Consider the following 26063-nt stretch of genomic DNA (forward strand, 5'->3'; position numbering starts at 1 on the left):
GGCGGTGCCCTGTAACCGGGTGCTGGCGACGAATGGGACGCTGGGGGGTTACAAGGGGGAGTGCTTCCGGGAGTTTGTGGATCTGGGGAGTGGGAAGTAGGTTTTGTGAAGGTTTTTTGGTGTTTGATGCCGATAGTGAAGATTTTCAAGTTTATTGAATGCTTTGAATGTGAACTGTGAATACTATTGCCATAGCTAAGTGAAGAGGTATTCCCCCCCTGTTCTAAATCGGATGTCTGTTCAGCGCTGGACCTTGACTCCTTCTTCTCATGTCAGACTTTCAGCTAGATGCTCCAGCGTCAAGCATTCATTGTTGGCTTCTATCTTTTCGATGCGATGAATATGACTGATCATTCATGCATGGGTCAGCAATCCAGTATCTTCGGAAAGCATCACCAATGACAACTTCGGAGGAGAAGACGGAGATGAGTGATGGGCATGCTGAATAGTTTGCTGCTCCCTTTTTCCTCCACTTAACTTGACTATGTTCTTCTAACCCGTGAAGGAAGACAGGCAGGAGTCCCAGATGCTCGCCCAGGAGGGTTGATAGAGGCCGGATACTCAGAAAGCGAGCCCAGTCTGCAAGGGCGTTCTTAAAGGTGATACTTTAGCACCCTTTTCATACCCTTCGTGGGCATTCCTTATCTAACACAATCAAAGTTTCATCTCTGTGGGAGATCCTGGAGAGATTAAGACCGGAAGCATCGCAGCTCCATACCTGGAGTCTGATATGGCTGTTGCTGTGTTCTGCCGGGGCATGCTCCCAGCTATACTCTCTATGGATCGCCTCATCATCAACACAAAAAGGTTGTTGTTACTGCAATCTCATGAGATTTTGTATGGGATTCCATGAGATCTTTACAAATTGCGACTGCCTCTCCTCGCCAGCGACTGGAACAGCAGCCGCAGCCAAGCAGAAGTGGGAGATTTCCTCACTGACAGCCCTTGACCAGTGTGTCAATCAGGCACTCATGGCAATCTCTCGATGCAATAACCCTGACCACTCATGGCATAAGTTATGGATGCAGTCTTGGACGTCTTGTATGCAAAATGTCGACCTCAGCCGAGCCAGCATGGAAGCCCGAACAGATGGCTACATGCTCAGCTTGACCCCTGTGCCTTTGTGAGTATCCCTGTATCTCCTTGACTCCTACTTTGCTTTGCTCAGTGCAACCTGAATGTGCTAACCTGCAGTGTAGAAATGGCACCTACTCATCAAGTTGTTCCGTGCGCTGACCTCAGAACTGGACCATCGAGCACAACACATATCGCTCTTCACCCAGTTCACTTCACCGGAACTATAACAGAGTGGGATGGCTTCGTTCAGGACGATGAGTCTGCCTTCGACCGCCATCCGTAGACGAACCACCAACACCATATTTTCCTCCGGCCGATCCAGGAACCCGGACCCCATAGCCTTCTCCATGAGCAGGTTGTTGTGGGAGATGAGAACGGAGTACAGGGCAGATGGCAGCAGCAGTTGGGCCAGGTTACGATATACGAACGCAATCAATGTGAGGACAATCAGACATGGCATTATGCATGTATTCACCGCAATGCAATTCAATTATCAATCCTTCAGGGTTGATAAACAGCTGGTGAAAAAGATCGACTCTTGCCTCGCCGTTTCGCCTTCGGTTGTGCGCAGTCCTGTGCCCGATTGAAGGGAAAGAGACGTGCCACGTCGCCCGTGATGTTCATATCGTCGACTCCCTCGAAGAAGTCCCATAGTCAAAAGCATGTCCATGCGTGGAGCATCATACCCACAACAGACGAGGAAATTGTCGATTTTGCCATTGTTGACTGGCTCCAGGCAGTCTGCCTGAAGGTGCCTGGGGTACGGCAGAATGGATAGGCAGCCGTTACCGGTTAAGGGCGTGGTTTGGGTCCAGTGAGCTTGAGGCTCGGACAGATGGAACTCTTCGAATTTAGAGAGACTTGTCAAAGAGAAGGCGCTTGTCAAAGGACATTCGTTGCCCCGAGCATGGGCTGGCCAGTATGTTGTTCGGCAGATGGCCATTGCTTGGTTAGACTATGGAATCAACCGTGGCACTCTATCGTGGGATCTTCATTTACTAAAGCTCTGCATGATTGTCATGCAGAGTGCACTCGGTTGTCGTCCCGGTTTGTCTAATCTTCCCATCATCATAATTCATAAATATACACACTGACGTCTGACTCTAAATAGGAGACTTAATTCGGGATAGTTTTGATAAAGGCACTCATCTGAAGTGGAGTGATGTATCAATTACTGTTGGAGACACGTTTAATGCTCTTTATGGGCAACTGACTCTGCGTTTTCTTAAGGGGCATAAGTACATATATCCTTCCCTGATTATGCAGCATTCCATGTGCTAAAAGGCAATGCCTGCTTCCTACCCCCGCGAGGTAGTTGCACTCGCGCCTTGGTGGTGATGGCCGTACGGCGTTTGAGGCCGTAGGGGAATCTGCGAAACGAGGTTTTCTAGTTTTTTTCTTTTTCCCTTACCAGAAGACTTCCTCTCGTCGTGGCGCGCGCGGTCGGCGCCTCTACTGCTCGGGCTACTCTCCGGCAGGTGGAAGTGCACCCGTTGCGCGGGGCTGCACCAGGCCTGCCAGTCAGTGCGTTTGTTCTCTCGTGTTTCCTGTTTGACGCATTTGCTAATTGTGCTCTCTGGCAGTTCCCGGCCCCGGCCCCGGTCGTCTGTGCTCCGGTTTCTGCGCCCGCCCCCGGTGCCTCCATGGCGGCCGGTGGGTTCTTTTCTGCGCCTCTGGTGGACCAAGTGATTGGATGAGTCTGTCGCCTGGGGCAGAGGAAAATTGTCCTTGTCTACGACTACCAGCTCCTGATTCGCAAGGAGCTGAGCGCAACGTTCACAGCCAAAGAAATACATCCACCAGACCTTTCATCGAGTCGTCCAAACAGTGAAAGCTCGCTCTCGCGAGGGTTCGGTTACAGATTCACCCATCCTGAAAAGGCAGGAACATGTGGAGATGGTGGCCGGAACTCTGGATGAGCCGGAGACTCGCGAAGCGAGCTTTCGAGACATGTGTCTACAGCGAGATGGCTTTCGTTGTGTGGTAACCGGTCATATGGACAGAATACAACGCGGCAGAGAGAGAACATCAAGGCTGCCAAGGGGTGGCATGCAGAATTTCCACCTGATAAAGTAATCCCTGACAAGTTAATCTGCTTCCAGAGTGGGAAGATACTTGAAGAGGCAGATATTATCTTAAATAATGGTGTTGTCTGAGGCATATTCAGGACTGCCAGCTACTTCACCGACAGCTGAGCACCAGAGCCAGCAATCCTGAAAGATCAATGGTCTGCTGGGTTTGGTTCGTGAGAACCATATCCGACGCAGTGGCTGTCATTAAAGACAAACCAACGCCGGCAGCCTCTTGAAAACTTTTGGAAGAGAACAGCAAAGCCCACACACGGTACACTGACTGCTCGCAGTGGCTTGATAAGAGATTACTTGACCAAGCTCGCAACAATGAGACTCTCACTGAACTACAGCGTCGTCTTAACGAGGCACGGAGTCGAACACCCAAACACCATGACCTCTCACAATTGGGTCTCGTCTTCGGCGCCCTCACTCAAGGGCCTCAATAGGTTGTGAGCATGTCCTGCAGCTCAGACTAGGTTTCATCCTCGATCAGATATTCAAAGACTTCAAGCAGGACTTTGACGAGGAGCAGAGTCATCTCTACAGTGACTTTTTTCCACAGCTCCGAGTTCTTCTCGCCAAAATGCCGGCCACCCGGGCCTACGAATAGGCACACCTGGGGATTAACCCGGGGAGCTAAAAAGACAAGTCCAGCTTTTCAGATCCACACCGGACATGGAGACCGCAGCTCGATCCCTGTTGAAGGGTTACTTTTGCGCTGGTGCAGATCTCTATGTGCAGAACTCAAACAGTGGCTTTATGGAACATGGGCTAATGGCTCATGGAGAAATTCTGACAGGGTAAGACTGTCATATAGCTCCGTGGAAGTTCCTATTATGGCTAGGGCAGAGCCAGCACTTATTATTAACTTAACCAAGCCATATTGCTGAACCTACCCAACATCACACTTATTAACAAGCCTGCTGTTATAAAGTCTGTTACAGAACTAAATAAGTCGATACCCAGTGCCTATCCCCTACCACGCCAGGACATACCCGACCATGTACCTAGCGAGTTCGCTGATGAGTCCATTGCTGCTGTTGGGACCCTATTTGCTGAGCTCATCACTGTCAAAAACGACCTTAGGTCACCGTACAGACGATCGGAGGAGGGTTACTATGCCCAATATCAAGAAAGGTCGGCGACTGCATCTCAGAAAGCGTTCCACCTGATCTGCCGACACACCGATACCCTGTCGCTTTGGATTGACACCGAGTTGAACCGTTTGGATGACATTGTTAGACTGGATAAAGAGAGACTCCGCATAGAGCAATTGCGCCGTGATGGTGCTCCCTGAGCTTTCAGCCTTGCCAATCCAGTGGAGTACGGTAGGATCCCAATACAATCCAACGTTTAGGTTCCATCGTTTCCATTCGTTAGATCCATCAATTCTCATCAACCCCTTGCGACCTCTACCCTTTTCATTGGTGCTCACAAGCGGCGCGACGTGAGGAGCGACCATATTCAGCGCACTCGACATAACCAGGGGAATTTTCAACCAGCCTATACGGAAAGAGGACAGGTGGAAGACTCCCTTTGCTACACGCCATAGAGGGCATGAACAACTAAGTTAGCGTTCATGGGCTTAGCAACCGTCCCAGGCTTCTTTCAAGCGCGCATGGAACGAATATTATCCCACTACCTCTGGAACTTCGTTCTTGTTTATATAGATGATATTATCATCTACAGTCGAGACAAAGACGATCCGATAAAACCTTCGACCAGACAGCCCATATTTGCATTGCCAATTATCAAAGAACATAGATTTGGTGTTGTGTTTCAGTAATATGATCAAAACGCATCGATCTATAAATCCAGAATATGACACCAAAAGAGATATGTATAAATGAACCATAGTACAACCAAGTCAAAGTCAAAGACAAAAAGCAGCCCTTCGCCGTCCAGTCTATCATTAATCCAACAACGTAAAAAAGAAAAAGAAAAAAAAAAATAAATAATAAATAAATAAAACAAATCATCACACATGGTAGCCATGACACATCCGTCCGGCCTGTTCTGTCATCCAGGGCAGGAAACAAATGCACAGTGGCTATAATGAAAAGACACATGCATGCCTATTTCGTCTCCGAACGCCTCTATACCTCCAACTCGTTGAACCATCGAACCGACAAATGTAAAAGACGATAATAACATGGGAAGGAAAAACAAAGTACCAGAAGCCAGTAGAAAACAGTGTGCTTGGAACGAGAAACGGGGAATAGCGCATCAGTAGGGATCATACATCGTGTCTAAAACCGGCATCAATCATGGACGTGAATATGAACATAAAGAGAAAAGAAAAGTTCAAGCAGACGCCCTCGGGACTCGCTTCGTCATCCGGCGCTTAGGCAGGTCCATGTGGTGGTATGAACGAAGATGCTCAATCAGATGGTCTCGCCGCGGGAAGCCATTGAGATCCTTCCGCGGGCAGTGCTCCACGGGGCAATCCTGGTAGACCGGGTAGTGGACACTGGCCTGGTGCCGCTTGAGGTCAGCGGAGCGGGTGAAGGCCTTTCCACAGTCTTCGCAGGCATAAGGTTTGGATGATCTGGAGGTTCAGAGTTAGTTAGGTGCTAAATCCAGGCCGGGGAGCTTACGACACAACAGGGTGCTTACTTGGAGGACTCGGACGAGGAAGCGCTGGTGCTGAGCGGATATTGTGCGAGCAACGATTCTTCGATGCTCGGAGTGAATGCGAACTGTGTCTCGTAGGAGGAGGAGTAGGATGGGATGGGGACGCTGTAGGAGGTGTTCAGAGCGTAGAGGTCTGGGACGCTGGTAGTGTTGTAGGGGCTTGGCGGCGGGAACTCGTAGACCGAGTCAAAAGAGTGACTGAGAGGAATTTCGAGCTCGTTTCCGCCTGAGGGGAAGACGTCTGCGAAGCTGAATGACTGAACAGAGTGTTGGCTTGGGGATTGTTCCATGGGTGTAGATGAAGGATGAGTTGAGTTCTGGAAGTACAACAACTATTAGTTTGAAGGGTTATAGTAAAAGAGTTGAGTTTGCAATTACCACTGGGAACCGAGGGTGGAGTCTGTCGTTCATTATTAGAGAGTACATGATGATTGAAGTCTGTAGATGTAGACAAAGATGAAACAAAAGAAAGGGGCCTGTAGGTTCTTATAATGACAATTAAGACAGTAAAAAGCAGCAGAATGCGACAGCCATTAAATCAACTGGTCGCACGTGCATCGAGTTCTGGATTTCTCCCAGTCGATGGTTTAACCGACATCCCGGCGGGTTTATACATACATCGAGTATTTAACGCAGGACTTCAAATGAGTTCAAACCATTCATGGGCGACGTCACCTGAACGAGGAATCAAGGTATCCAGGTTGACCCAATGGATGGCGAGGGTAAGCGAAGACGAGAAAAGAGACGACCTGAGAGTCGATTCCGATGATTCAATCTATCCAAGGTACTTAACTAGTCCGCTAGTTTTGTCATCGCGACACTCAGCCACTATCGAGCCGTTCGAGCGGGACCGTGATTGGAGAGTCTGCTGCAGGAGAGTGAAGCGGTCGATCATCCAGCAGGCAAGAACCCTGCTTAGCGTTGGCACCAGAAGACTCGGAGAACAATGGAAACTTCTTGGGCCCTTCTAGCGTCAAACGAGGGAGGCGTCTTGGGATTTCCCCTGCGGTGGGATTGACAGTCATGATTGGGGGAAGATGGACGGGGATGAACAGCCCACCCAGTGCAACTGCAGTCGCGAACACGATGAGGATGATGATAGGTGTAATCATACTCCGTACAATGCCAACATCATCGTACTAGTACTGACTAGACGGCATGCATCGATCCACTCCCCAGTTTGCACATAAATGCGCTGTGGAGCCGGCGAGCCGCTGCTGACATCCTGTTTGGCCGTGAGGCTTTGGGGATAGACCCGTCCTCCGTAGTCTTACCTTGGTTACTCGGTAGGTTTGACTTGGGGATCATCTGCGATGAAGGCAACCGCCTCGGGTGGTCATGATTGGCTGAGAGCTTTCATCGCAAGGCTCCGATACCTAGTCAGTACTTAGACAGAAGTATCTTCTCGGAGTGAGACTAGAAAAGGGTGATAATGGAACAGGCGGGCAAAATCACCGCAAAGAAAGACAAGACAGCCTGAGACGAAGTACCAGAAGGAAACGGGACAGCTGTCAAAAGTACGGAATTAGCAAGTCATGTGTTCTTGAGCGGAAACCCCTCAGGCAACAATCTTCTCCTTTACTTCACTCATGGCAACTAGCTTCATTATTCCCTGCTACAATGAAATCACAATCACTGAATCAATTCACTTGGCAGTCGGCACGTTTTCCGGGGAGAAATAATCTGATTTATTCTGCTTGACATTCTACAGTCTATCTAGTCTACGTTCCTCCTACTACTCCACAGTCCACACCCAGTAAATCTGCGATTCGACAGCCTTGTGGGCTTGTTCCCGTCCAAGTCCACTATCCAGGGAATCGCCACTTATCTGTCCAATGACAACAGTCACAGTCTGCCAAGGGAGCCGGTTGCAATTGATCGCTTGGTCTTGGCCTTGGGGCTTGGAGACTGAACTCTGACGAAGCCAAAGGGAGATCACAACCGCACAGCCCCCGGCTACTTTAGCGTCTGACTTACCCATTGGAGACTAGACGATTGGCAAGGCTCCCCGGCGTTCATCTGATGCATCGAGCTCTTCGGTGATCATGATGATGCAGGTTCAAAAATCCCGCACCCTCGATTGCTGTAAGTGTATGGAATAGATTATGATGCGAACTACGGCCAGTCTGGATAGGAGAATACGGAGGAGTGGTTCAGTCTGGATAGGAGAATACGGAGGAGTGGTTCAGTGAGGCGGATAGAGGCTTGCATTAGCCAGTTATCATTAATACCGTTGTACTCTTAAGTTGATTAATGATGACAACCGGGGCAAAGAGGTACTGTATTCCTGTCTACTGTTGTCAGTTCCTGCTCCTGGGACGCAGGTAAGGGTGGGTTCTTTACCTTTGTCTTAACAAGGGGAATTATAGGGTAGAGAGTAGTCAGTAAGCTTCAGCCATGTCCTGCCAGGGTCATCTGCTTGATTCACAGCCCAGAGGAGCTACTGATTCACCTTAAGCTCGGACAGAGGGGGAAAACCTTCTCCAGTGAATCTAGCCTTGGACTTTTTTTCTACTCGGTACTTTTGATAGTGTTGTTTCTTACTTTGCTCGATCAGCCACCCGAGGAATGGAAAGTAGCATAAGCAGAACTCCCATGTTCTGCTGTCCCATTCATTTACTCGTTCATAGATGACACCATAGAAGAAATATGAGAAGAAAGAGAAACAGACAAGGAGGGGAAGAACAGGGGCAGGAAATAAATGAAGTAAATATCAAATATTCCCGCCAGCACCAGTCAAAACCCAACCAGCCCAATGCGGACATTCAAGACAACCACAAGTATCGAAGATGATGATGAAGATGAAGATGAACCTGTCAAAATATCCTTGTTCGCCACCTGTCCAGCAGAAAAAGGAAAGCCCGTCCCATATGCACCCAAAGATACACATCTTATAATTCATCCTCCAGATACTTGTAGATAAATTTGAAATCCGCCTTGCGTCGGTTCATCCTGCATCTCGATTAGTTTGTTGCATGAAAAAGAAAAGAGAAAAAAACGAAGAATGAGACTTACCAGGTACTCTCGTAATCGAAGAACCGATATGTACCCTGTTCATAGTCCTCGGTGATGTTCTTCGGCTCCTCATGGCGTTGGAACCAAGTCTGGTACTGTTTGTGGAAGCGCCAGCTCTGGTTCTTGAGCGCCTTGGCCGCCAGGTACTGCTGATAGCTTCCCTGACGGTAGTAAAACAAGTAGAAAAGAGTATCGGTGTCGATCCGTCCGGTGTCATACAGACGAGGGTCATCGAATATGGCGAGTGGTTCTTGCGGGTAGTAGAGCGGGGTGTTGTAAGGATTCGAGGGTCGGTAATGACGGGGCTTCTCTGCATCGGCAGGCTCCGGGCAAGTCGCCAGTGATGCCGCGAGCAGCCGCTGAACCGATGGCGACGAGCTCGCAGCACTGGTCGCAGCGCGGCTCTTCGTGATCTCAAACGACTGAATCAAATCCTGCAGCCCTGGAGGTAGATGGTAGATCGATTCATCGCGCTCCTCATCCTCCTTACCCGTGTCGCCGTTGGTCGTCGCGTGTTGTTCCTTGGCGGCTGCCGCGCTCGCCTTGTCCATCGCTGGAGTAGAAGGCATCGTATTCGAGGCACTGGCCGCTGCGGGCGTCGCTGCGACGCTGGGGCTGAGAGCTGGAGTCTTGGACCGACCGTGTCCACCAGGCTCTTCCGTGACGGTCGCTGTAGCCTTCGATACTGGTTGGACCGAGGACACAACCGGCGATGCTGTGGATGACGCTCTCGAGACTGGAATGGCGGCGGTGTAGGCAGGGCTCGTGCCAGGCGGTGGGGGAAGAGGGGCAATACCGACACCGTTTTTGTCGCTCGCAGCTGCGGCAGCCGCTGCTGATGCGTATTTGAGAGTCTCGCCAGGCAGACGAGTGGGAGGAGGGGCGGGTTTCATGCCAGAAGTGGCGCTGGTGGATGTTGGAGGGTGAAGCGTTGCGAGAACTGGCAAAGGTGACTTCATCTGCGCTGATGGCCGGCGGAGCCCACTAGCGTCAGCTTTCGACGGTTTCGCCTTCACTTCCGGCTCGTCCTCCTGAATCGATTGTGTGTCCTGCGACGAAACGCGATCGTTGTCCCCAACCATTCCAAACTGCACCTCGGCCTCTTCGCCCAGATTGAGATCGTCATAGAGCGTCTCGTCTTCTCCGCAGTAATCGACATTGTGTCCATCATCCACGTAGTACTTGATACTCTCCTTGAGATCTATCACCTGGCTCGTTTCGACAGCGCCGTTCTGAAGCGATCGTAGCAGCAACTCAAGTTTGTTGACGTGCCACTTATGTCGCTCCAGTATCCGCGAGAGGTCCGATAAACGATTTGTCCTGGTGATATCCTTCTTGCCCTTCTTCATCTGCATGTGAAGGGTCTCCTCTTCGGCCTCCATCGCCTCGATTTTCAGTTGAAGTTCGTCCACACAGGTCGATAGGAAGTCGCACGCTTCGAGTTTTTCTTTTTCTTTGGGATCGAGTCGCGACGCAGCGGAAAGGCCTTCCTTGGAATACGCCTTGGTCTTCATCTCCTTTTCCACGGCTTTGAACTGCTCCATGCACTGCACCTCTGTTAGCTTTCTCCCATGTCCCGGAAAGGCGGAGTCAGTCGGTTTGGAATCGTTAGCCCACAGTTTCGATTGCTCTGCGCTGCTCGAGCAGCGGTCCTTTGTCTTTGACCTCATTACCTGAAGCCCATGACTTGATCTGGTCGCGGAATCGCTGCAGCTTCTTGATCTCTCGTTTCAGGTTCTCCTCCAGCTTATCTCGCTGGGTAGGATTCGACGCTGAGCGGATCTTCTCGTAGATTCCCTCAAATGTCTGTATGCCTTCCGCGACCTTCTTGAAGGTCTTGTCGATCTCTTGCTGTGTTTTGCGGGACGTCATGGTTGCTGTTCACATGAAGAGATCGCCGTGGGGAGAAAGCGAATTTTCGGAGATTCAGGGAGATATGGAAAGGGGATCAGCGGGTTGGAAGCTGCAGTTCCAGCGGGGGGAAGGAGAAGGGTGTTGGGCGACAATGCGAAAGAAGACGCGCTGGGAGATGATGCCAGAAAAGGCTGGGAATGTTAATGAATCTCCTGGTGCTTGTCGGAGTTGTCAAGACTCTTGTGAAGGCGGTGAGTTTGGCGGGCAGCAAGCAATGTGCGGGAGGGTTATCGAAGGCGGAGGAGGCGAAACCACCGTTATCACCATCTACTCCTTTGTATCAAGCTACGTGAATGTCCATACGCTAATTATTTCATGGGCTGAATATTCTAGTGCTCTGTCTCTGAGGAATTTTGATAAGAGCTTAGCTCTAATCATTGATGACACCCCTGTTGTGACTTTTGGACTAGGTATGTCATTTCCGTTCCCGGCTCTCGCCCGATCCGTCTTTATTCCGATGAATAGCTTGTGAAGCCTCATATGAAATGGATGTATTTTCGCTTTGATAATAATAGACTCTAACAATTGTCTAGTCTAGTTAGTATCTCCATTGAATATATCTTTGCTCCTCTGATCCCGAGCGAATCCACCGCAAGATACTTCGACATGAAAGGTGCGCCTTGCTCTCTCCGCAAAGTCCTTCGACGCTAATTCATGAGTAGCGGTCATTCAGAGAGTGAAATCTGCGTCGGTCACGGTAGATGAGAAACTTGTCTCATCAATTGGTCGCGGCTTGCTCGTTCTTGCTGGTGTAGGCAAGGAGGACACCGAAAAAGATGCAGACACACTCATTCAGCGGATATTGAAGGCCAAGTTATGGCCTGCTGAAGAAGGCGGCCAAGTGAGTAGCTTATCCCCCGGGACAGGGCATATCAGAAGCTAATTATGCTTTTTTACGCCCAGTGGAAAAGGAACGTGCAGGATATTGAGGGAGAGGTGCTCTGTGGTGGGTTTGGCCGTCTGGAGATCATCGAATGCGGCCTCTAACGCTTGGCACAGTATCACAATTTACGCTCTACGGTCAATTGAAGAAAGGCAGCAAACCCGACTTTCACGATGCAGCCGACGCGGAAACAGCACGGAAACTATACGACTACTTCTTCCGCCGGCTGCGCGAAGCGTACAAACCCGACCGGGTCCAGAACGGCGTCTTCCAGGCCATGATGGATGTCGAACTGAAGAATGACGGGCCGGTGGGTGTAGATTACCGCAGTGAGGATGCGGCGGTTAGCTTTTGCTCCTCCTCGTACCTCGTCTCCGATTAAGAATGTCAGGCCGTGCTGACGAAGAACGTCAACTCTAGGTCACAATCGAGATCAACACCAAAATGGCGAAGGAGAAAAAGCCCGCGGAGGGACAGAATAAACAGCAGGGCGAACGGAAAGATGGAGAGACGCAAACCATCGAGTTTGAACTACCAGCATCATTGCTGGAATAATGACCTAACATATTGTATGCGGAAAAGGTGTTTGGTTGTTTGGGTTTGGGTGTAAATATCAGATAGATTCACAAATTTCACATAATATAATAATTCTGGCTAGTTCTTTCTTAGGATCAACCTCAACTGATCTCCCATGCATCCAAAAGTGGAAGAAGAGGACTTATATTATTAGTTAGTGCCTGCAGATTGAAGGAGTGCGGAGTTGATGGAAGCTTCGTGAAGCATCGCAAAAAAGGGCTGGTCCAGCCCACTTCACCCAGCAGTTTTACTCTGTCAATTCCTCAGCTTCTCCTCACTTACTCCTCCCACTTCCTGACACAACACTTTCGCTCTGTCTCTGTTCCTCTATTCAAGTGATCTCTCGGCACATTCATTCATTGTTGCACTACTTCTCTAGCTCGCAATCATGGCCGAGACTCAGCGTGCGTACTGCCCCGTCTAGTGTGGGGTTCCGGACCTTTAGATGAGGGGTTACTGATTTGTTGTGATCGCAGGTCGTCCTCGCGTCTACTTTGACATTCAGATTGGCCACCAGAAATCTGGTCGTGTTGCCTTTGAGTTGGTGAGATTGCCAGTCTGTTTCCATCCATTGGACCGCTGGGCTAATGCTTGACTCTGTAATTGCAGTTCAACGATGGTGCGGAAGGTGTTTTCAGTTTTTCGGCGCTGAGATACTAACAGTCCTCCAGTCGTCCCCAAGACCGCAGAGAACTTTCGTGCTCTTTGCACAGGTGAGAAGGGCATGGGAAAGCAAGGGAAACCACTGAGCTACAAGGGTACGACGTTCATCCTGTCCCCTCAGATGCGATTCAGAGTCTTACGGTTGCGCGCGCTTAGGATCCATCTTCCACCGTGTGATCAAGCAGTTTATGATCCAGGGTGGTGACTTTACTAACTTCAATGGAACTGGTGGTGAATCCATTTACGGCGAGAAATTCCCCGATGAGAACTTCGAGCTCAAGCATGACAGACCTTTCCTCCTCTCGATGGCCAACTCTGGTCCTGGCACCAATGGCAGCCAGTTTTTCATCACTACCGTCCCAACCCCCCACCTGGATGGCAAGCACGTGGTCTTCGGTGAGGTGATCAACGGAAAGAGTATTGTTCGCAAGATCGAGAACATGCCTACCCAAGCCGACAAGCCTACCACCGACGTGACCATCGTCGACTGCGGTGAGCTCACTGGCCAGGACTACGAGAACGCCACCAACCAGGTTGCCGATGCCACCGGAGACCCCTACGAGGACTACCCTGATGATCACCAGGGCGAGGAGCTTAACGCTCAGGTCTGCTTCAAGATCGCTTCCGAGCTGAAGAACTTTGGCAACTCTGCTTTTAAGAAAGGTGACCTTGTGCTTGGCCTTGACAAGTACCAGAAGGGCCTGCGCTACCTGAATGAATTTCCTGATCCCGATGAGAACGACCCCAAGGACCTCGAGCCTCAGATGAAATCTCTTCGCTTCACCCTTCACTCCAACTCGTCCCTGCTCGCGAACAAGCTTGGTCGATACGAGAATGCCCAGAACTGGGCTACCTACGCCCTTGAAGTTGCCGCCGCCGCCAACGCCAAGGATGCAGATAAAGCCAAGGCTTACTATCGCCGCGCTGTCGCCCACAGTGGCCTGAAGGACGAAGAAGGGGCTCTGAAGGATCTCCAGGAGGCTTTGAAGCTGGCCCCCGGTGACGCTGGCATTCTCAACGAGATCGCCAAGGTCAAGAAGGCGATCAAGGACCGTGAAGCCAAGGAGAAGGCCGCCGCTCGGAAGTTCTTCTCATAAAGCATCGGCGTCATCGTTCATCGGTCAATGACTCATGATTTTATGTATTCCTTTCCTTTCAGTTTCGCACAAAAGCGACGATGCTCATTGCATTTCCTTGCAGTTCCTCGTTCTTGAGCAGTCAGGACCTGATGGGAGTTTCTCGGCCTATTTTTACCGGCTCGGAAGCATGGATGATTGGCGCATTGTGTTTGTTCTCGCATGATACGCCCAGCAATTGTTCAACTAGCGTATGAATGAAACATATTCAACCAAGGGTCGAGTATATGAGTCTCTGAAGGGCAATCGCACATTGAAACATTGGACCAGAATTTAATATTTCGACCATCCGTATTCAAACAGATTCCTTATAGTTCAGTAGATATGACAGAAACAGGATTCAGCAACTGAAGGAATGCTATTACACCATTTCCCCTCGATATCCAAACAATACCTCATACCTGATCCTCGAACAGAGACAGCCGGAGAAAATATCTACAAAACCGAGCGTCCCGTCTCAGCAAGGAATTTCTCATAACGTCCCTTACACCTCCGTCGCCAGCTCTTCCCCCAGATCAACATCGGTCCAGCCATGAGCATGGACAAAAGCACCCAGATGCCAAAGAATGTAAGCGTCCAGCCGTAATTCGTTGCGTCGATGAAATGCTGCACGGAGAAGGAAATAGCGAAGTTGATGCAGGAGGAACAAATGGCGAGGACGATGACAAGTTCTCCGGAAATCTGAGCTTGTCAGACCTCGGGGAATGATGTGGGTTTGGGACGTGGTTGAAGGGGAAGACTTACCCGGTCGAAGCACTCCATCGCATATGCGGTCGCGATACTCGTCGCGGAGACTTGCTGTGCGATCATGCAGCAGAGCCCGACAGCGATGGAGATCCAGTGGTCCCCGACTGTGGCGCCCCAGCCGTATGTGAAGTAGCCTACGGCGGCGAGGATGAATGGGAGGATGTAGGCCCAGAGACGCATCTCGGGCTCTTTGTAGCCTTTATTGCGACGGGCCAGGAAGAGGACGATCCAGTCTGAGAATGATCCGATGCCCATGCTGGTTCACTGTTAGATCGAGACTGTCAAGACTCTCTTGTCGGAAGAGACTGCTAGTATGCTTACCCGATGAAGTTACCGATGAGAGCAGCTAGGAATAGTAGGCCTGCTGAGCCTGCACTCCAGTTGTAGGGTGGCTCCGTCATGATCTCCGAGATGGTGTTGAAAGAGATGATGCCGGCTGTACAGCCAAAGGCGAACTGAATGCCGGCCAGCACAATGTTCGGAAACGCAAAGAGGTAGAAGGGCCGCCGGAAGTACTGGTACCAAGTCGTCTGGTCATCTTCGAGGTAGTGGATCAGGGCCACTTTCTGGCGATAGGTCCGAGGGGGAATGTCAACCTCACCAGCGCCATGGCTTACAGCGACAGACGTAGACGGTTCCAGCTTCTGGTCCTTTTCAGACGTGACTTGTGGGTCATCCTGTGTGGTGCGGGTCTCAATCTTCGCAACTGAAGAGCCTCTGTTCCCGAATCGGTATCTCGGGAACATGGTATCATCGAACGTGAAGATGAATAGTAAGATCAAGATCCCCTTATGTGAGTCAGCTCCGAAAGCTCAGTCTAGGTTAAAACAGTCAAAGGCTTACGCATGCAATCGCAACAATAGGCTGGCTCCATCTCCAGCCGATGCCATCAGTGATGTACCCTCCCAAAATCAGGCCCAAGATAGAGCCTAATTGCTGGAAGAAAATGTAGATGGCCACCATCCTACCGCGCTCGTGTGCAAAGAAAAGATCGAAGATCTGCGGCCGATCCGTCAGCAAAATCATTTCAATCAATAAGACTCGATCGATACACACCGTTAGCTGAATAAGAGCTTGATATGCGGCCGTTCCAATGCCACCGACAGCAAGCATAACGTAGTATTGGGTTGTGCCTTCAAAGAACCCACCCCAAATACCGCTGCCGAGAACGAAGAGCAGACTCAGAATGTAAACAATCTTCCGTCCAAGCTTCATTGCCGTGGGGATCCAAATCACATTGAAGAATCCAAGCAAGAGGTAGTTGAGGGCAGAACCCCCGTTCATGTTCTCCAGCGTAACTCCAGTCTCTTCGGCTATTGTTGTCCATGCTGCACCCCAATTGTTCTCGCCAAAGGAGTTAACGCATGCATAGGCAGAGATGAGAAAGAGAGTCCAGTATTTCTTGCTTCTAGACCAATTCTAGCGAAGGTATCAGCACGAGACCTATAGACATAAGACCACTCAAACTTCACTTACTAGAGGATCAGCAGGGGAGGATGAAGGCTGCGGAATCAGAAGAATATCCTGCCCTGCATGGGCAGCATCCGTCAAAGTTGCGGAGGCTATACAAAAATTAGTCCAGCACCGTGTCTCCTTTTAAAGGATGAGGTCGTTACCATCGACCAGGTATACGGTTCCTGGGACATCAGTGTACAAATCATCCGGACGAGCCATCATGTGTCAAATTGATATCCACGAAAGGATTGCTTCCATTATCGAGCATCTTCCAGGAAATCATGCCCCTTAAATACCTTCACAGGCAAAATACACTCAGAGATAGAGTTACAATAACTCTTTTTGGCTCGAGGGGTTCAGCATGTATCTTCCCAATCACATCCTCGTTGAAAGCCATGGTGATCCCGAATATCTTCGGATATCTCGCCATACCCCTCACGATAACCCTGAAAAGGTATGCCATTCGATAGCAGGTGACTAGGGAATATTGCCTTTGAGACAGCGTTGATGCAATGAGATGGTGAGCCTGTGAGGTGATAAGCGCGCGGTGGGTCATGATGGGATGACCTCACGAGAGGGGAAGATGCGATAAGTGACAGAAACGAGGAAGCTCCAAACGACAATCTGATATGAAAACCCAATGAAATACAGTATAGCGGACTGAAGGACGAGGAGATTCCCGCCCTGTCAGTATCCTGTCATTGTCAATGCAACAGGGCTTGACACATTCGGCGAGCTCGACCAATGCCTTCGTCTCAGGGTTGGTCAGGCGATAAGCCTCAGATTAAGTATATCAACCAAGACTTTCTATCCATCATTATCGGTCTGATTAAAGATGCGGAGACACGACGATCAAGTTGATTTCCCCAGACTTTCTGGATGCGTCCAGGAGACGAGGAAGGTCCAGCAGGTGCAGCTTCAAGGAATCCCGAGGCGAGGAAAAACCAGCCGAACAACAACAGAGCATGACGACTCCGTCAGTAGTATCACCCATGGGCCAAACAGCTCGGAACGATCCGACACTCCACTTTGCACTGCTTGATTTGAATTGATATGGCATGATTTGCGTGTCCCATTTCTGTCATTGAAATACAGCTTCACTGCCAGTCCCAGTCTGATTCCCGGATGAGTATCTCGTTGACAATTCGTTCCGTCTTAGTGTCGCTTGTATAAGCACAGCCTCAAACTGGTGAAATGGCGCCTTCGAGTTTGACCACTGAATCTTCCATCCTCATTATCGGAGCGGGCACATGGGGCTGCTCAACTGCTCTACATCTCGCTCGTCGAGGCTATCAAAATGTCACCGTTCTCGATCCTCACCCAGTTCCTTCGCCCATCGCGGCAGGCAATGACATTAATAAAATCATGGAGCACAGCGAGCTCAAGGGTACGACTGAAAGAATCAAGATACAATTGGGATGTCCAGTGTTCTAACAATGAAATAGATGGCGCTTCTGACGCCCGAAGCGTGGCCTTCTCGACATTCACGCGAGCGGCTCTAAAGGCCTGGAAGACTGACCAGGTTTTCCAGCCTTACTTTCACGAAACTGGCTTCATCGTGTCGGGGCACACACCTGCTCTGATTGACCACATACGAAAGAACGAGATTGAACCGTCAGGAACAAACTTCGTCGAGCTGGAGACAGCCGAGGACTTCCGCCGGACCATGCCGCCAGGCGTACTGACAGGCGACTTTCCTGGCTGGAAAGGCTGGTGGCACAGGTCTGGTGCTGGGTGGATCCACGCCAAAAAGGCCATGTTCTCTGCTTTCAACGAGGCAAAGCGCTTGGGAGTCAAATTCATCACTAGCTCTCCGGAAGGAAATGTTGTATCATTAGTATACGAGGATGGCGATGTTGTTGGAGCCAAAACTGCCGATGGTCGCGTACACAGAGCCCATCACACTATTCTTTCGGCAGGTGCTGGCAGTGACAGCCTCCTAGACTTCAAGAAGCAGCTTCGGCCTACCGCATGGACTCTCTGTCATATTCAGATGACTCCAGAGGAGGCCAAGCGATACCGGAACCTCCCTGTGCTGTTCAACATCGCCAAAGGCTTCTTCATGGAGCCTGACGAAGACAAACACGAGCTCAAGATCTGTGACGAGTATCCAGGTTACTGCAACTTTCTCCCTGACCCAAACAGGCCGGACCAGAAGAAGAGTGTCCCCTTCGCAAAGCATCAGATCCCGCTCGAGGCCGAAGCCCGCACACGAGACTTTCTCAAGGATACGATGCCGCATCTGGCTGACCGGCCACTGTCTTTCGCGCGCATTTGCTGGGACGCCGATACCCCAGACCGTGCTTTCTTGATCGATAGACATCCAGAACACCCCTCGCTGCTAGTCGCTGTTGGAGGTTCCGGCAATGGCGCCATGCAAATGCCTACAATTGGCAGCTTTATTGCTGATGCACTGGAGTGTAAACTACAGAAAGAGGTGAAGCACGTCGTTCGATGGAGGCCGGAGACAGCTGTCAATCGAGACTGGAGAGCGACTCAAAATCGCTTCGGTGGGCCCGACAGGATCATGGATTTTCAGAAAGTCGGAGAAGACCAATGGACCACGATTGGAGAAAGCACGGGCAGGTTATAGACCTCGCAGCGCTCGTGGGATTGAAGACTCGCTTCAATCTTGATGAAATGTAGTTGGAATCTTATATGGACCGCATGTTTGGAGTAGCCACCGTCCTTTGGGAGTTATGGAGAGAATTACTCTTCCGGTCAATAAAGCCGAGGAGAAAGAAATCTCTGGCGAGAATATCTTGCATAAAGCTTGCTCTGGAAGCCAAAGGAAGATTGCAACAGGAAGGGAAGTATGGCAATCAGACTAGTGTGTAGGATATCTAGCATCTGGTAGAACATCAAGTCACTTGCTTGCAAAGGCACAGCTTCCCATATCCATCTTGACCACCTCAGCCTCGGGCCGGATATCAAAATCAAAAACGTCCATCGGCACCCCGATCGTCGTGCACGCATTAGGAATATCCACAAGCCCCGCAATATGTCCCTGGACAGGGGCACAGCTCAGCAGCAGGTAGATCTGATAATCGCTGTATCCATAGCGGCGAAGATACTCAATGACCCGCAGACAAGTCTGTCGATACGCAACCGTCGCATCCAGATAATGCTGCTTGCCATGCTCGTCGACGGAGAACCCTTCGAAAGTCAGATACCGGCCGGGCCCGAACTGGGGCTCAACAGGGCCGGGGTGGAAGATGGGAGACTTCATCCCCATCTTCGCTATCCCGTCTTTGATCACCGTGAACTTGAGCGTTATGACGCCCGCCATCTCGATGGCGCCGCAGAATGAGATTTCCCCGTCGCCTTGCGAGAAGTGGAGGTCGCCGACGGAGAATTTGGCCCCTGGGACGTGCACGGGGAGGTAGACTTTGGAGCCGCGGGAGAGGTTCTTGATGTCGCAGTTTCCTCCGTGTTCGGGACGGCCCTAGTCAAGTCTCTCAGGTTACGTCCGTTAGGTTTCTGGGAGTAAGGTGTATACGTACGGGGATCGTCCTTGCGCCTTCTTTGGCGATCTTGGCTTTGAGGTCCTCGTCCGCACTGCCGGCATGGACATTCTTCGGTTCGGGGGGCTTTGCGACATCACGGCCCGTGGTGTTCGTGGCGATCAGTTCACCTTCACGGCGATTCCACTCGGCGAGGATCTCAGCTGAGGGAGCGCAACCCAGAATACCTGGGTGGATGAGGCCTGCAAATCGCACGTGGGGAATGTGCCGCGAAGAACAGAAGATTCCCTCAAAATCCCAGATTGCTTTGGCACTATCGGTAGGAAGTCAGATAAGGTGCGGTATAAGGAGAAGACAAGCGCACGGTTCAGGATAGATCTCATCTAGAAATCCACCACCATTACTGGGACTGAAGATTCCCGTGAAACCCCAGGGACGGTTCTCGAATGGCTGGACATCCTGGATTTCAACAAGCAGAACATCTCCAGGTTCAGCTGTCTCAATCTCAAACGGGCCGGAGAGATAGTGGATTTGAGTCAGGTCAACGTTCTTGATATCGTCGGCGGAATCATTGTTCTTGATCTGGCCACCGGTCCAGTCGAGACATTCGACCTTGACGACTTCGTTGTTGGCGATCTTGCCGCAGGCAGGCACTGCAAGAATGTTCATATTTAGAGGAATACTTTGATGATGTCATTTCCAGCAGACGTACCATCTGGATGCCACCGATTCTAGCGATGTGTCAGTATCGTGAACCTTGAGGGCTCTCTGAGAGCACATACATGTAAGCCCGGTTGCTCCCAAGCAGGCTTATTGAGATCGACTTTGAGAGCGGTACGAAGTCCTTTGACACCCATTTTGAGGTCACTTAGTCTTTCCTATAGGCAGTATACCGGGTTTCTCGAAAGGGTAGTATTATGGTTTGAGAACACGCGTAGTCTAGCAACCGCAGAAGGATGATAAGAACACACGGGAGCAGCAGGAGACAACCTTCCTTTTGAATCCTTGTGTCACTCTCTGGAACCGAGGAATCCCTTCTCCAAATCGCTATCCATTCATCCGATCATCGAGCCTACCCCGCAGGCGAGGAGGATAGGTAGGAATAGGATAAGATGTTACTCCAAATTGTACTGAGCGGATTACGAGATGTCTACGTATCAGCGATGCAATCCTTATCACTGTACTATCTCGCTTATCAGCGGGCCTCCGCAGTACAACAGCAAATCATATCCAACCAAGAAAGGCATTGTTCTGAATGCGAGATGATAAAAAATGACAAAGCAGCCTCGCTGTGATAGATATGGTAGGTGCGGGATCCTACATGCGACAAGGGATCTGCCCATCAGACTCCGGCCATTGGCCCTCGGTGTTTGCCGCTATGCTCGAGCAGCTGTCCACTGGTCCCAAGCCTGGTACCTTCTGCTGCATTGAAAATCTGCTGGTCTATAAGACTTGGCCTCTTCAAGAGAACTTCCGTCCCGGACTTTCGGATATTTTTGGCCCCTGCACTTCCCCCTCGTTCTGCAAAGCCAGATTCAGTTTGTCCAGGTTATCTAATGACAGCCGCAGGAAATCATGCTTGTTCTTCCAGGTGACTTGGCTCTCAGCGAGATTTTCACTTTCAGCGGGACTGGGTGGGGGATCTGTGATTTTTGTGATCAGGTACGCAGTCGATGCTTGTGCAACACCGTACATCAGCACTCCGATGAAGGGTGCCTTGAGAACTACAGTGAAGGCGAACGCGAAACCGAACAGAACACCTTGACGGTCCATAAACCAGCGGCGTTTCTGTTCTGGTGTGAAGTGGATCCGGCAAAAGTAGGGCTCAAGCTATAAGCCATGTCAGACATGAGAAGACCCCGACGCCACCGCAACTCACCAGTTCACGCATTAGACTGCGAGATGCAAAGTATGTGTGCAAGAACCTGACAATGAATCTCTTGGGGAGGACCAGACCTGTCCCGAAGATGATAGCGGCAGGAGTTGTTCCCACGCTGCTCTGGAATGTATAGAAGGAGGCTGCAGGCATGACGAATCTTCCGACAACAGGAAGAAGCGAGATTATGTAGATTCCCAAGAGCATCCCGAACTTGCGTCCATATCGCCGCAGAAATAGCATGATTGCCTCCGGAATCGGCTTTGAGACAGCAGTAGCGCCTTTGGTTGAGTACATCACTAGGTGCGGGTAGTACATGGCACGAAGGGTCTTCGGGTCCTCAGCCTTGTGCTTCTGAACGTAGGTTGAGTCAACCCATTTCAAAGACTCCATAAAGCTACGCAATTAGTAAAGGACCTCTCGAGATAAGGGCGTAGCGGGCTTACATCTCATCCAGAGTTGGTGTAACATATCGCATTAAAGTCATGAGTAGAAAAGGCACCTGAAGCACAGAGTTGTTGAGGAAGTTCAGGCCATTCAGGATGGACTCATCCCATGAGCTACGATCTAGATCGGAGAACCATGATACAATCCAGATGAGAAGCTTGACACCGATGATCTAGTCAAAGAAATCTTAGCAATCGGCGACCTAGGTAAACAAGAAGTCAATAATGACGCACCGGAATTTGAATGATTAAATGGATGATCACTCCAACAGCTATTGCTAGAGCTGCCTGCCGAAAATGGTCATACTTGAAGAGCTCCGGATTTCGCAGAGCTCGAACAGCTATTCATGAGATGTTAGCATTGTACCGATTTCACGAGACCACGCAGTGTCTCTTTGGTGAACAGCCCGAAGTTGCTCGGAGCTGTTAGACCACCGGGAAAAAAAAGAGTGAATACAAGCAACGGAAAGGCTTGATTTCGAGCTCAGCATTAAAGGAAAACTTAATGACAACTTACTTCCGACGACTGTGAGCTGGAAACCGCGGATGACGGCATTAGGCTCGAAATTGGACATTGTGGCCGTTCAGCGAACGAGCAAGCTCAGATATTCTCATGAGAGAAAGATAGGACACAGTAGACTCCCAAGAGCGAGATTTTTGTCCTTTAAATAGAAGGAGTCCACATAGTGGTGCTACCTAGCAATGAGTCTACCTCAGCCTGGCACAGGCAACCAAATAATACTACCTAATAATAATGCAGGAGCATTACCTATTATTGAGATGATCAAACTGCGTCATCGCATTTGATGATTGGCCAGATATACGCCAGCCGCAGACCCATTACTAAGGCGTTTTAGACGCGCGGACCCACCTGTTCATGTGCCTCTGGATGCCTCAGGCGACATTCCCCGCCTGCCGAAGCGAATCACAAGGGAGAAACAATCAATGAGTTAACCATCATCACCATAATCACACAGCCGATGTCGATGATGATGATTTCCATCTGACAGAAGATCACTTAATTGCCGTTCGTTCCTTGGGTTCATCCATCTTTCACTATCCTTGATTACATGGTCATTCCTTGTTTTTCCTATCATATTCAGCTTTACAATTCTCCCTTCTGCTACTGCTTTCAATGTAACCCTTTCTATCAGTCGTTTCTTCTGCCATCAATATGCCCGAGTCCTCGGATGTACTTCCCGCTCATATTCAGTCTATCCGTCGGTCTGCTACTCTGCCTACCAAACTACACCCTCGGAAGCAGCCCAGCTCCGATTCTTTACGCACTACTGCCTCCGAAAATGATCTGTTCTTCCACCCATCTGCGAAGATAGTACATTTCTCTCCCCGAGCCCTTGCGCCTATACCCTCGAGTACCGCTCCTGCCGATTTCGATTACCCGGTTGACACTATTGAAACTCTTCCATGGCGGTCGGCGACTGAGCGAACAGTTGCCTGTGCGCCTCTGAGGCTTGAGAAGGTGCATGGCCTGACTTTCTTTCTGAAGTGTGGGAGCGTCGTTCATGCAATACTCAAAAACTCTCAGTGTTGGTGCGTGGATGGAGAGTCAACGTTTGTTCTGCGCATACGGCCTCTCACATACTATCGCATCGAACTTCCGAATGAGACTGAGGAAGATACGAAACTTGTCGCGGCTATGAAAGATGCGCTTCCAAAAGTTTTGCGATATGAAGTAACGCCATGCCCCTTCAAAAGAGGTTTTACTGTGGAAATACCTGAAGAAGCGAAAGCTCCGAGACGGAAGAGGGCATGGCGCCCAAAAGGGCGAAGAGAAAGTGCTCCCGTTCGATCGATGTTAGTGTTGGAAAACGCATCCGCGGCGGAAGACTTGGCTTTGCTTAATGCAAGCGCCGGTGAAGATACGGATGGAAATACAACCGATGATAGCGGCTTCACCACGAAAGGCAGCAATAGCACGATTCTGGAGACGATCGCTGATGATGAAAAGGAGGCGCCGTCTCCAGTCACCATTCCCGGGGTGCCGCCTCTTTCCACAAGCTCCGTGGCGGAAACACAACATAGCTTCGAGACCTTGCTGGCAAGATTCGAAGAGAGCTCCGACTTGCAGGTTGATCTTGACATATCCTTTTCCTCAAGTGTCGATTCATTTCACTCGATCGAAATTCCACCATCTCCAGCCGCTGAGATCAATTCTCCATTGACAACCGCGTCGCCGGTATCAGTCACCTGCCCGGACAAATTCCCGAATCAACAGGAATGTTTGGCGGAAGACATGACGTTTCATCTGCCGGATTCTTCTGAGAAGAAATTTTTTTCAGCAGTAGAACGCATCGATAGTACGGCTTCTCGGGCTGAAACTTTACCAATGGACAAGTCCTCGGGGTCGGATTCCACATCGTTCCTGGGCATCCCGTCGAAGTCTGAGACTGATCTTGCAAGGAACCTGAGCGACATGAGCATTAAATTCCGCCGGCGCTCTAAAGCGTCGCGAGAACGAGAGATTTCGCCTATGCCACCACCGTCCATTTTGGTTAGCAATGGTCCATCAGAAAAGCAAGATGCAGCCTCTATCATCCAGAAGACTGCCACCCTTGTCCTGGTGCCTCCAGTGCAATTGTTCATATTGTTGATTCATATCGCGGCGAGAATTGTTCTAGGCCCAGCTCTTAACTCAGCAATGGGCGATTTTAACCGAAAACTTGAATATCATGCCGCCAATTCTCAAGAAGCCGTGGATGACTATGATATTCCAATTGCGCCTGACCGTCGAACAGCAACAGAATCAGATGTCATGAAGAAGCTCGATCCCTGGGATCTAGACTAAGTATACTTCATAATTCACCTTCATCGTCTTCCTGTCTGATATGTTTCTTTCTCTTGCCCATTCCTTTTCATACTGTGTCTTAATGCCCTTTCTCTTCTCATCAAGGCGCCTTCCCGCTTGGGCCGACAGCATTCTTGTTCTATAACGACTCCTTCTGTATGATCTTTCTTTGCTTGGTTCGTGTTCTGTTTCTGGGCATATGTAAGGCTCGTGGGCGGATCAAGTCTCGCATTGGATATGTACTTCCCTAATGAACCCTGTACCTTTAGCGTGTATCATCGATAATCAATATACCCGTTTCCATTGAATTTCGCAGATGACGCATTGATACTGGACAAGGCAAACTGGGTCCAGACAACCAGCAAACCATATGCCATGACAAGTGAGGTACCTTTACATACCACAAGTACCACAACTAGATCTATTGCAAGAGAATAGAGAGAGAGAGAGAGAGAGAGAGAGAGAGAGAGAAAGCCAGCATTAACGCCATAAATGCAAAACCCCAACATCAGCGGCATCACAGACACCGAACCCCATGATCAAGCCTTGGTAACCTTCGAAGCACCACCCTTCGCTTTAGCCTTTCCCTTTTTCCGATCCCGCTTCTTGAGCCCCGTCATACCCGCCTTGCAAACCTCGGCATACCGCGCAAAGAATGTCTCGAGATCCTCCTGCGCGACCACAGTCGAAAGCTTGACCTTGGATGTCTTTGCGGCCTTCTTGTTCTGGTCTTTGGCTGTCTTGGGATTCGGTGCGTTTGTGCTGCCGTCTGTCGCTCTGATGAGGATCGGGGGAAGGGATGACGAAGAAGAAGTCTCTTCTGATGTACTGATGTTGCTTGGGAGGAGGGGTTTTTGGGTGAGGAAGACTGAGCCGCGGGCTTTTTGGGAGGTATTGGAGAGAAGGTCGGATAGGGAAGAGAAGAACTGCGATGGATTAGTTGTAATTCAATTATCAGATCAGACAATTTCGTATAGGCATGTAAGGCGCAGTTAGGGAATTCCTACCTCTTCGTGACCGAGGTGTGGTGCCATCGTGCTTGCGATGTGCTGGGATGTCTGCTCTGAGATGCGATTTTTTGTGCGATTTGACAGATGGGGTTTCAGCAGGGTAGCTAGCTTTTGCAACCTATATGTATGATACAGCCTCAATGGGATTCTGAGTGTCTGTATCTCTCCAGCCGTCCAATGTCTAGCTGCGATCTCGACCTTCACGCTACGCTGTCATGGTGGGGAGACAAATCTCCGCAACCCAGCCCACACCGCCTTTGCTGACTTCCGCCTCCGCTCCGCAGCTTTT

The 26063-nt window shown here is 50.2% G+C and overlaps 12 protein-coding genes across 12 annotated transcripts; 5 read left to right on the plus strand and 7 right to left on the minus strand.

The window, feature by feature from the left end:
• Positions 1-2488: 2488 nt before the first annotated feature.
• CDV56_100557 (uncharacterized protein) lies at positions 2489-2948 on the minus strand (the record flags this gene model as incomplete). The annotated part of the gene is made up of 2 exons (XM_026754176.1): positions 2489-2840; positions 2904-2948. Coding segments are annotated over 2 exons (397 nt in total), but the record flags the coding sequence as incomplete, so codon positions are not given.
• An 876-nt stretch (positions 2949-3824) lies between these two features.
• On the plus strand, positions 3825-4446 carry CDV56_100794 (uncharacterized protein; the record flags this gene model as incomplete). Its single annotated transcript, XM_026754413.1, has 2 exons — positions 3825-3949; positions 4116-4446. The coding sequence occupies 2 exons, from the start codon at positions 3825-3827 to the stop codon at positions 4444-4446; spliced, it is 456 nt and encodes a 151-aa protein (XP_026613674.1).
• A 1007-nt stretch (positions 4447-5453) lies between these two features.
• On the minus strand, positions 5454-6073 carry CDV56_101035 (C2H2-type zinc finger protein; the record flags this gene model as incomplete). The annotated part of the gene is made up of 2 exons (XM_026754654.1): positions 5454-5697; positions 5766-6073. 2 exons carry the CDS (start codon positions 6071-6073, stop codon positions 5454-5456), a joined length of 552 nt encoding a protein of 183 aa, XP_026613675.1.
• A 2601-nt stretch (positions 6074-8674) lies between these two features.
• CDV56_101528 (CNOT2/3/5 family protein) lies at positions 8675-10670 on the minus strand (the record flags this gene model as incomplete). Its single annotated transcript, XM_026755147.1, has 3 exons — positions 8675-8735; positions 8799-10345; positions 10416-10670. The coding sequence occupies 3 exons, from the start codon at positions 10668-10670 to the stop codon at positions 8675-8677; spliced, it is 1863 nt and encodes a 620-aa protein (XP_026613676.1).
• Positions 10671-11318: 648 nt separating this feature from the next.
• On the plus strand, positions 11319-12150 carry CDV56_101890 (D-aminoacyl-tRNA deacylase; the record flags this gene model as incomplete). The annotated part of the gene is made up of 5 exons (XM_026755509.1): positions 11319-11325; positions 11375-11553; positions 11616-11658; positions 11712-11938; positions 12016-12150. The coding sequence occupies 5 exons, from the start codon at positions 11319-11321 to the stop codon at positions 12148-12150; spliced, it is 591 nt and encodes a 196-aa protein (XP_026613677.1).
• Positions 12151-12559: 409 nt separating this feature from the next.
• Positions 12560-13931, plus strand: CPR6 (CYP40/PPID family peptidylprolyl isomerase; the record flags this gene model as incomplete). Its single annotated transcript, XM_026755674.1, has 5 exons — positions 12560-12575; positions 12648-12715; positions 12781-12790; positions 12843-12929; positions 12991-13931. 5 exons carry the CDS (start codon positions 12560-12562, stop codon positions 13929-13931), a joined length of 1122 nt encoding a protein of 373 aa, XP_026613678.1.
• Positions 13932-14405: 474 nt separating this feature from the next.
• On the minus strand, positions 14406-16394 carry CDV56_102307 (putative MFS transporter; the record flags this gene model as incomplete). Its single annotated transcript, XM_026755926.1, has 7 exons — positions 14406-14651; positions 14715-14973; positions 15039-15505; positions 15561-15716; positions 15774-16136; positions 16194-16279; positions 16334-16394. The coding sequence occupies 7 exons, from the start codon at positions 16392-16394 to the stop codon at positions 14406-14408; spliced, it is 1638 nt and encodes a 545-aa protein (XP_026613679.1).
• A 972-nt stretch (positions 16395-17366) lies between these two features.
• Positions 17367-18765, plus strand: CDV56_102680 (NAD(P)/FAD-dependent oxidoreductase; the record flags this gene model as incomplete). Its single annotated transcript, XM_026756299.1, has 2 exons — positions 17367-17559; positions 17618-18765. 2 exons carry the CDS (start codon positions 17367-17369, stop codon positions 18763-18765), a joined length of 1341 nt encoding a protein of 446 aa, XP_026613680.1.
• Positions 18766-19038: 273 nt separating this feature from the next.
• Positions 19039-20493, minus strand: CDV56_102903 (acetamidase/formamidase family protein; the record flags this gene model as incomplete). The annotated part of the gene is made up of 5 exons (XM_026756522.1): positions 19039-19617; positions 19676-19949; positions 20001-20289; positions 20349-20367; positions 20419-20493. The coding sequence occupies 5 exons, from the start codon at positions 20491-20493 to the stop codon at positions 19039-19041; spliced, it is 1236 nt and encodes a 411-aa protein (XP_026613681.1).
• A 604-nt stretch (positions 20494-21097) lies between these two features.
• Positions 21098-22533, minus strand: usgS (transmembrane protein UsgS; the record flags this gene model as incomplete). The annotated part of the gene is made up of 5 exons (XM_026756756.1): positions 21098-21466; positions 21516-21909; positions 21959-22131; positions 22193-22299; positions 22476-22533. The coding sequence occupies 5 exons, from the start codon at positions 22531-22533 to the stop codon at positions 21098-21100; spliced, it is 1101 nt and encodes a 366-aa protein (XP_026613682.1).
• Positions 22534-23132: 599 nt separating this feature from the next.
• CDV56_103376 (uncharacterized protein) lies at positions 23133-24764 on the plus strand (the record flags this gene model as incomplete). Its single annotated transcript, XM_026756995.1, has 1 exon — positions 23133-24764. One exon carries the CDS (start codon positions 23133-23135, stop codon positions 24762-24764), a length of 1632 nt encoding a protein of 543 aa, XP_026613683.1.
• Positions 24765-25303: 539 nt separating this feature from the next.
• Positions 25304-25798, minus strand: CDV56_103600 (signal recognition particle 14 kDa protein; the record flags this gene model as incomplete). Its single annotated transcript, XM_026757219.1, has 2 exons — positions 25304-25690; positions 25772-25798. The coding sequence occupies 2 exons, from the start codon at positions 25796-25798 to the stop codon at positions 25304-25306; spliced, it is 414 nt and encodes a 137-aa protein (XP_026613684.1).
• Between the last annotated feature and the right edge of the window lie 265 nt (positions 25799-26063).

Source organism: Aspergillus thermomutatus (assembly GCF_002237265.1).
Source record: "Aspergillus thermomutatus strain HMR AF 39 chromosome Unknown NODE_119, whole genome shotgun sequence".
NCBI lineage: Eukaryota > Fungi > Ascomycota > Eurotiomycetes > Eurotiales > Aspergillaceae > Aspergillus > Aspergillus thermomutatus.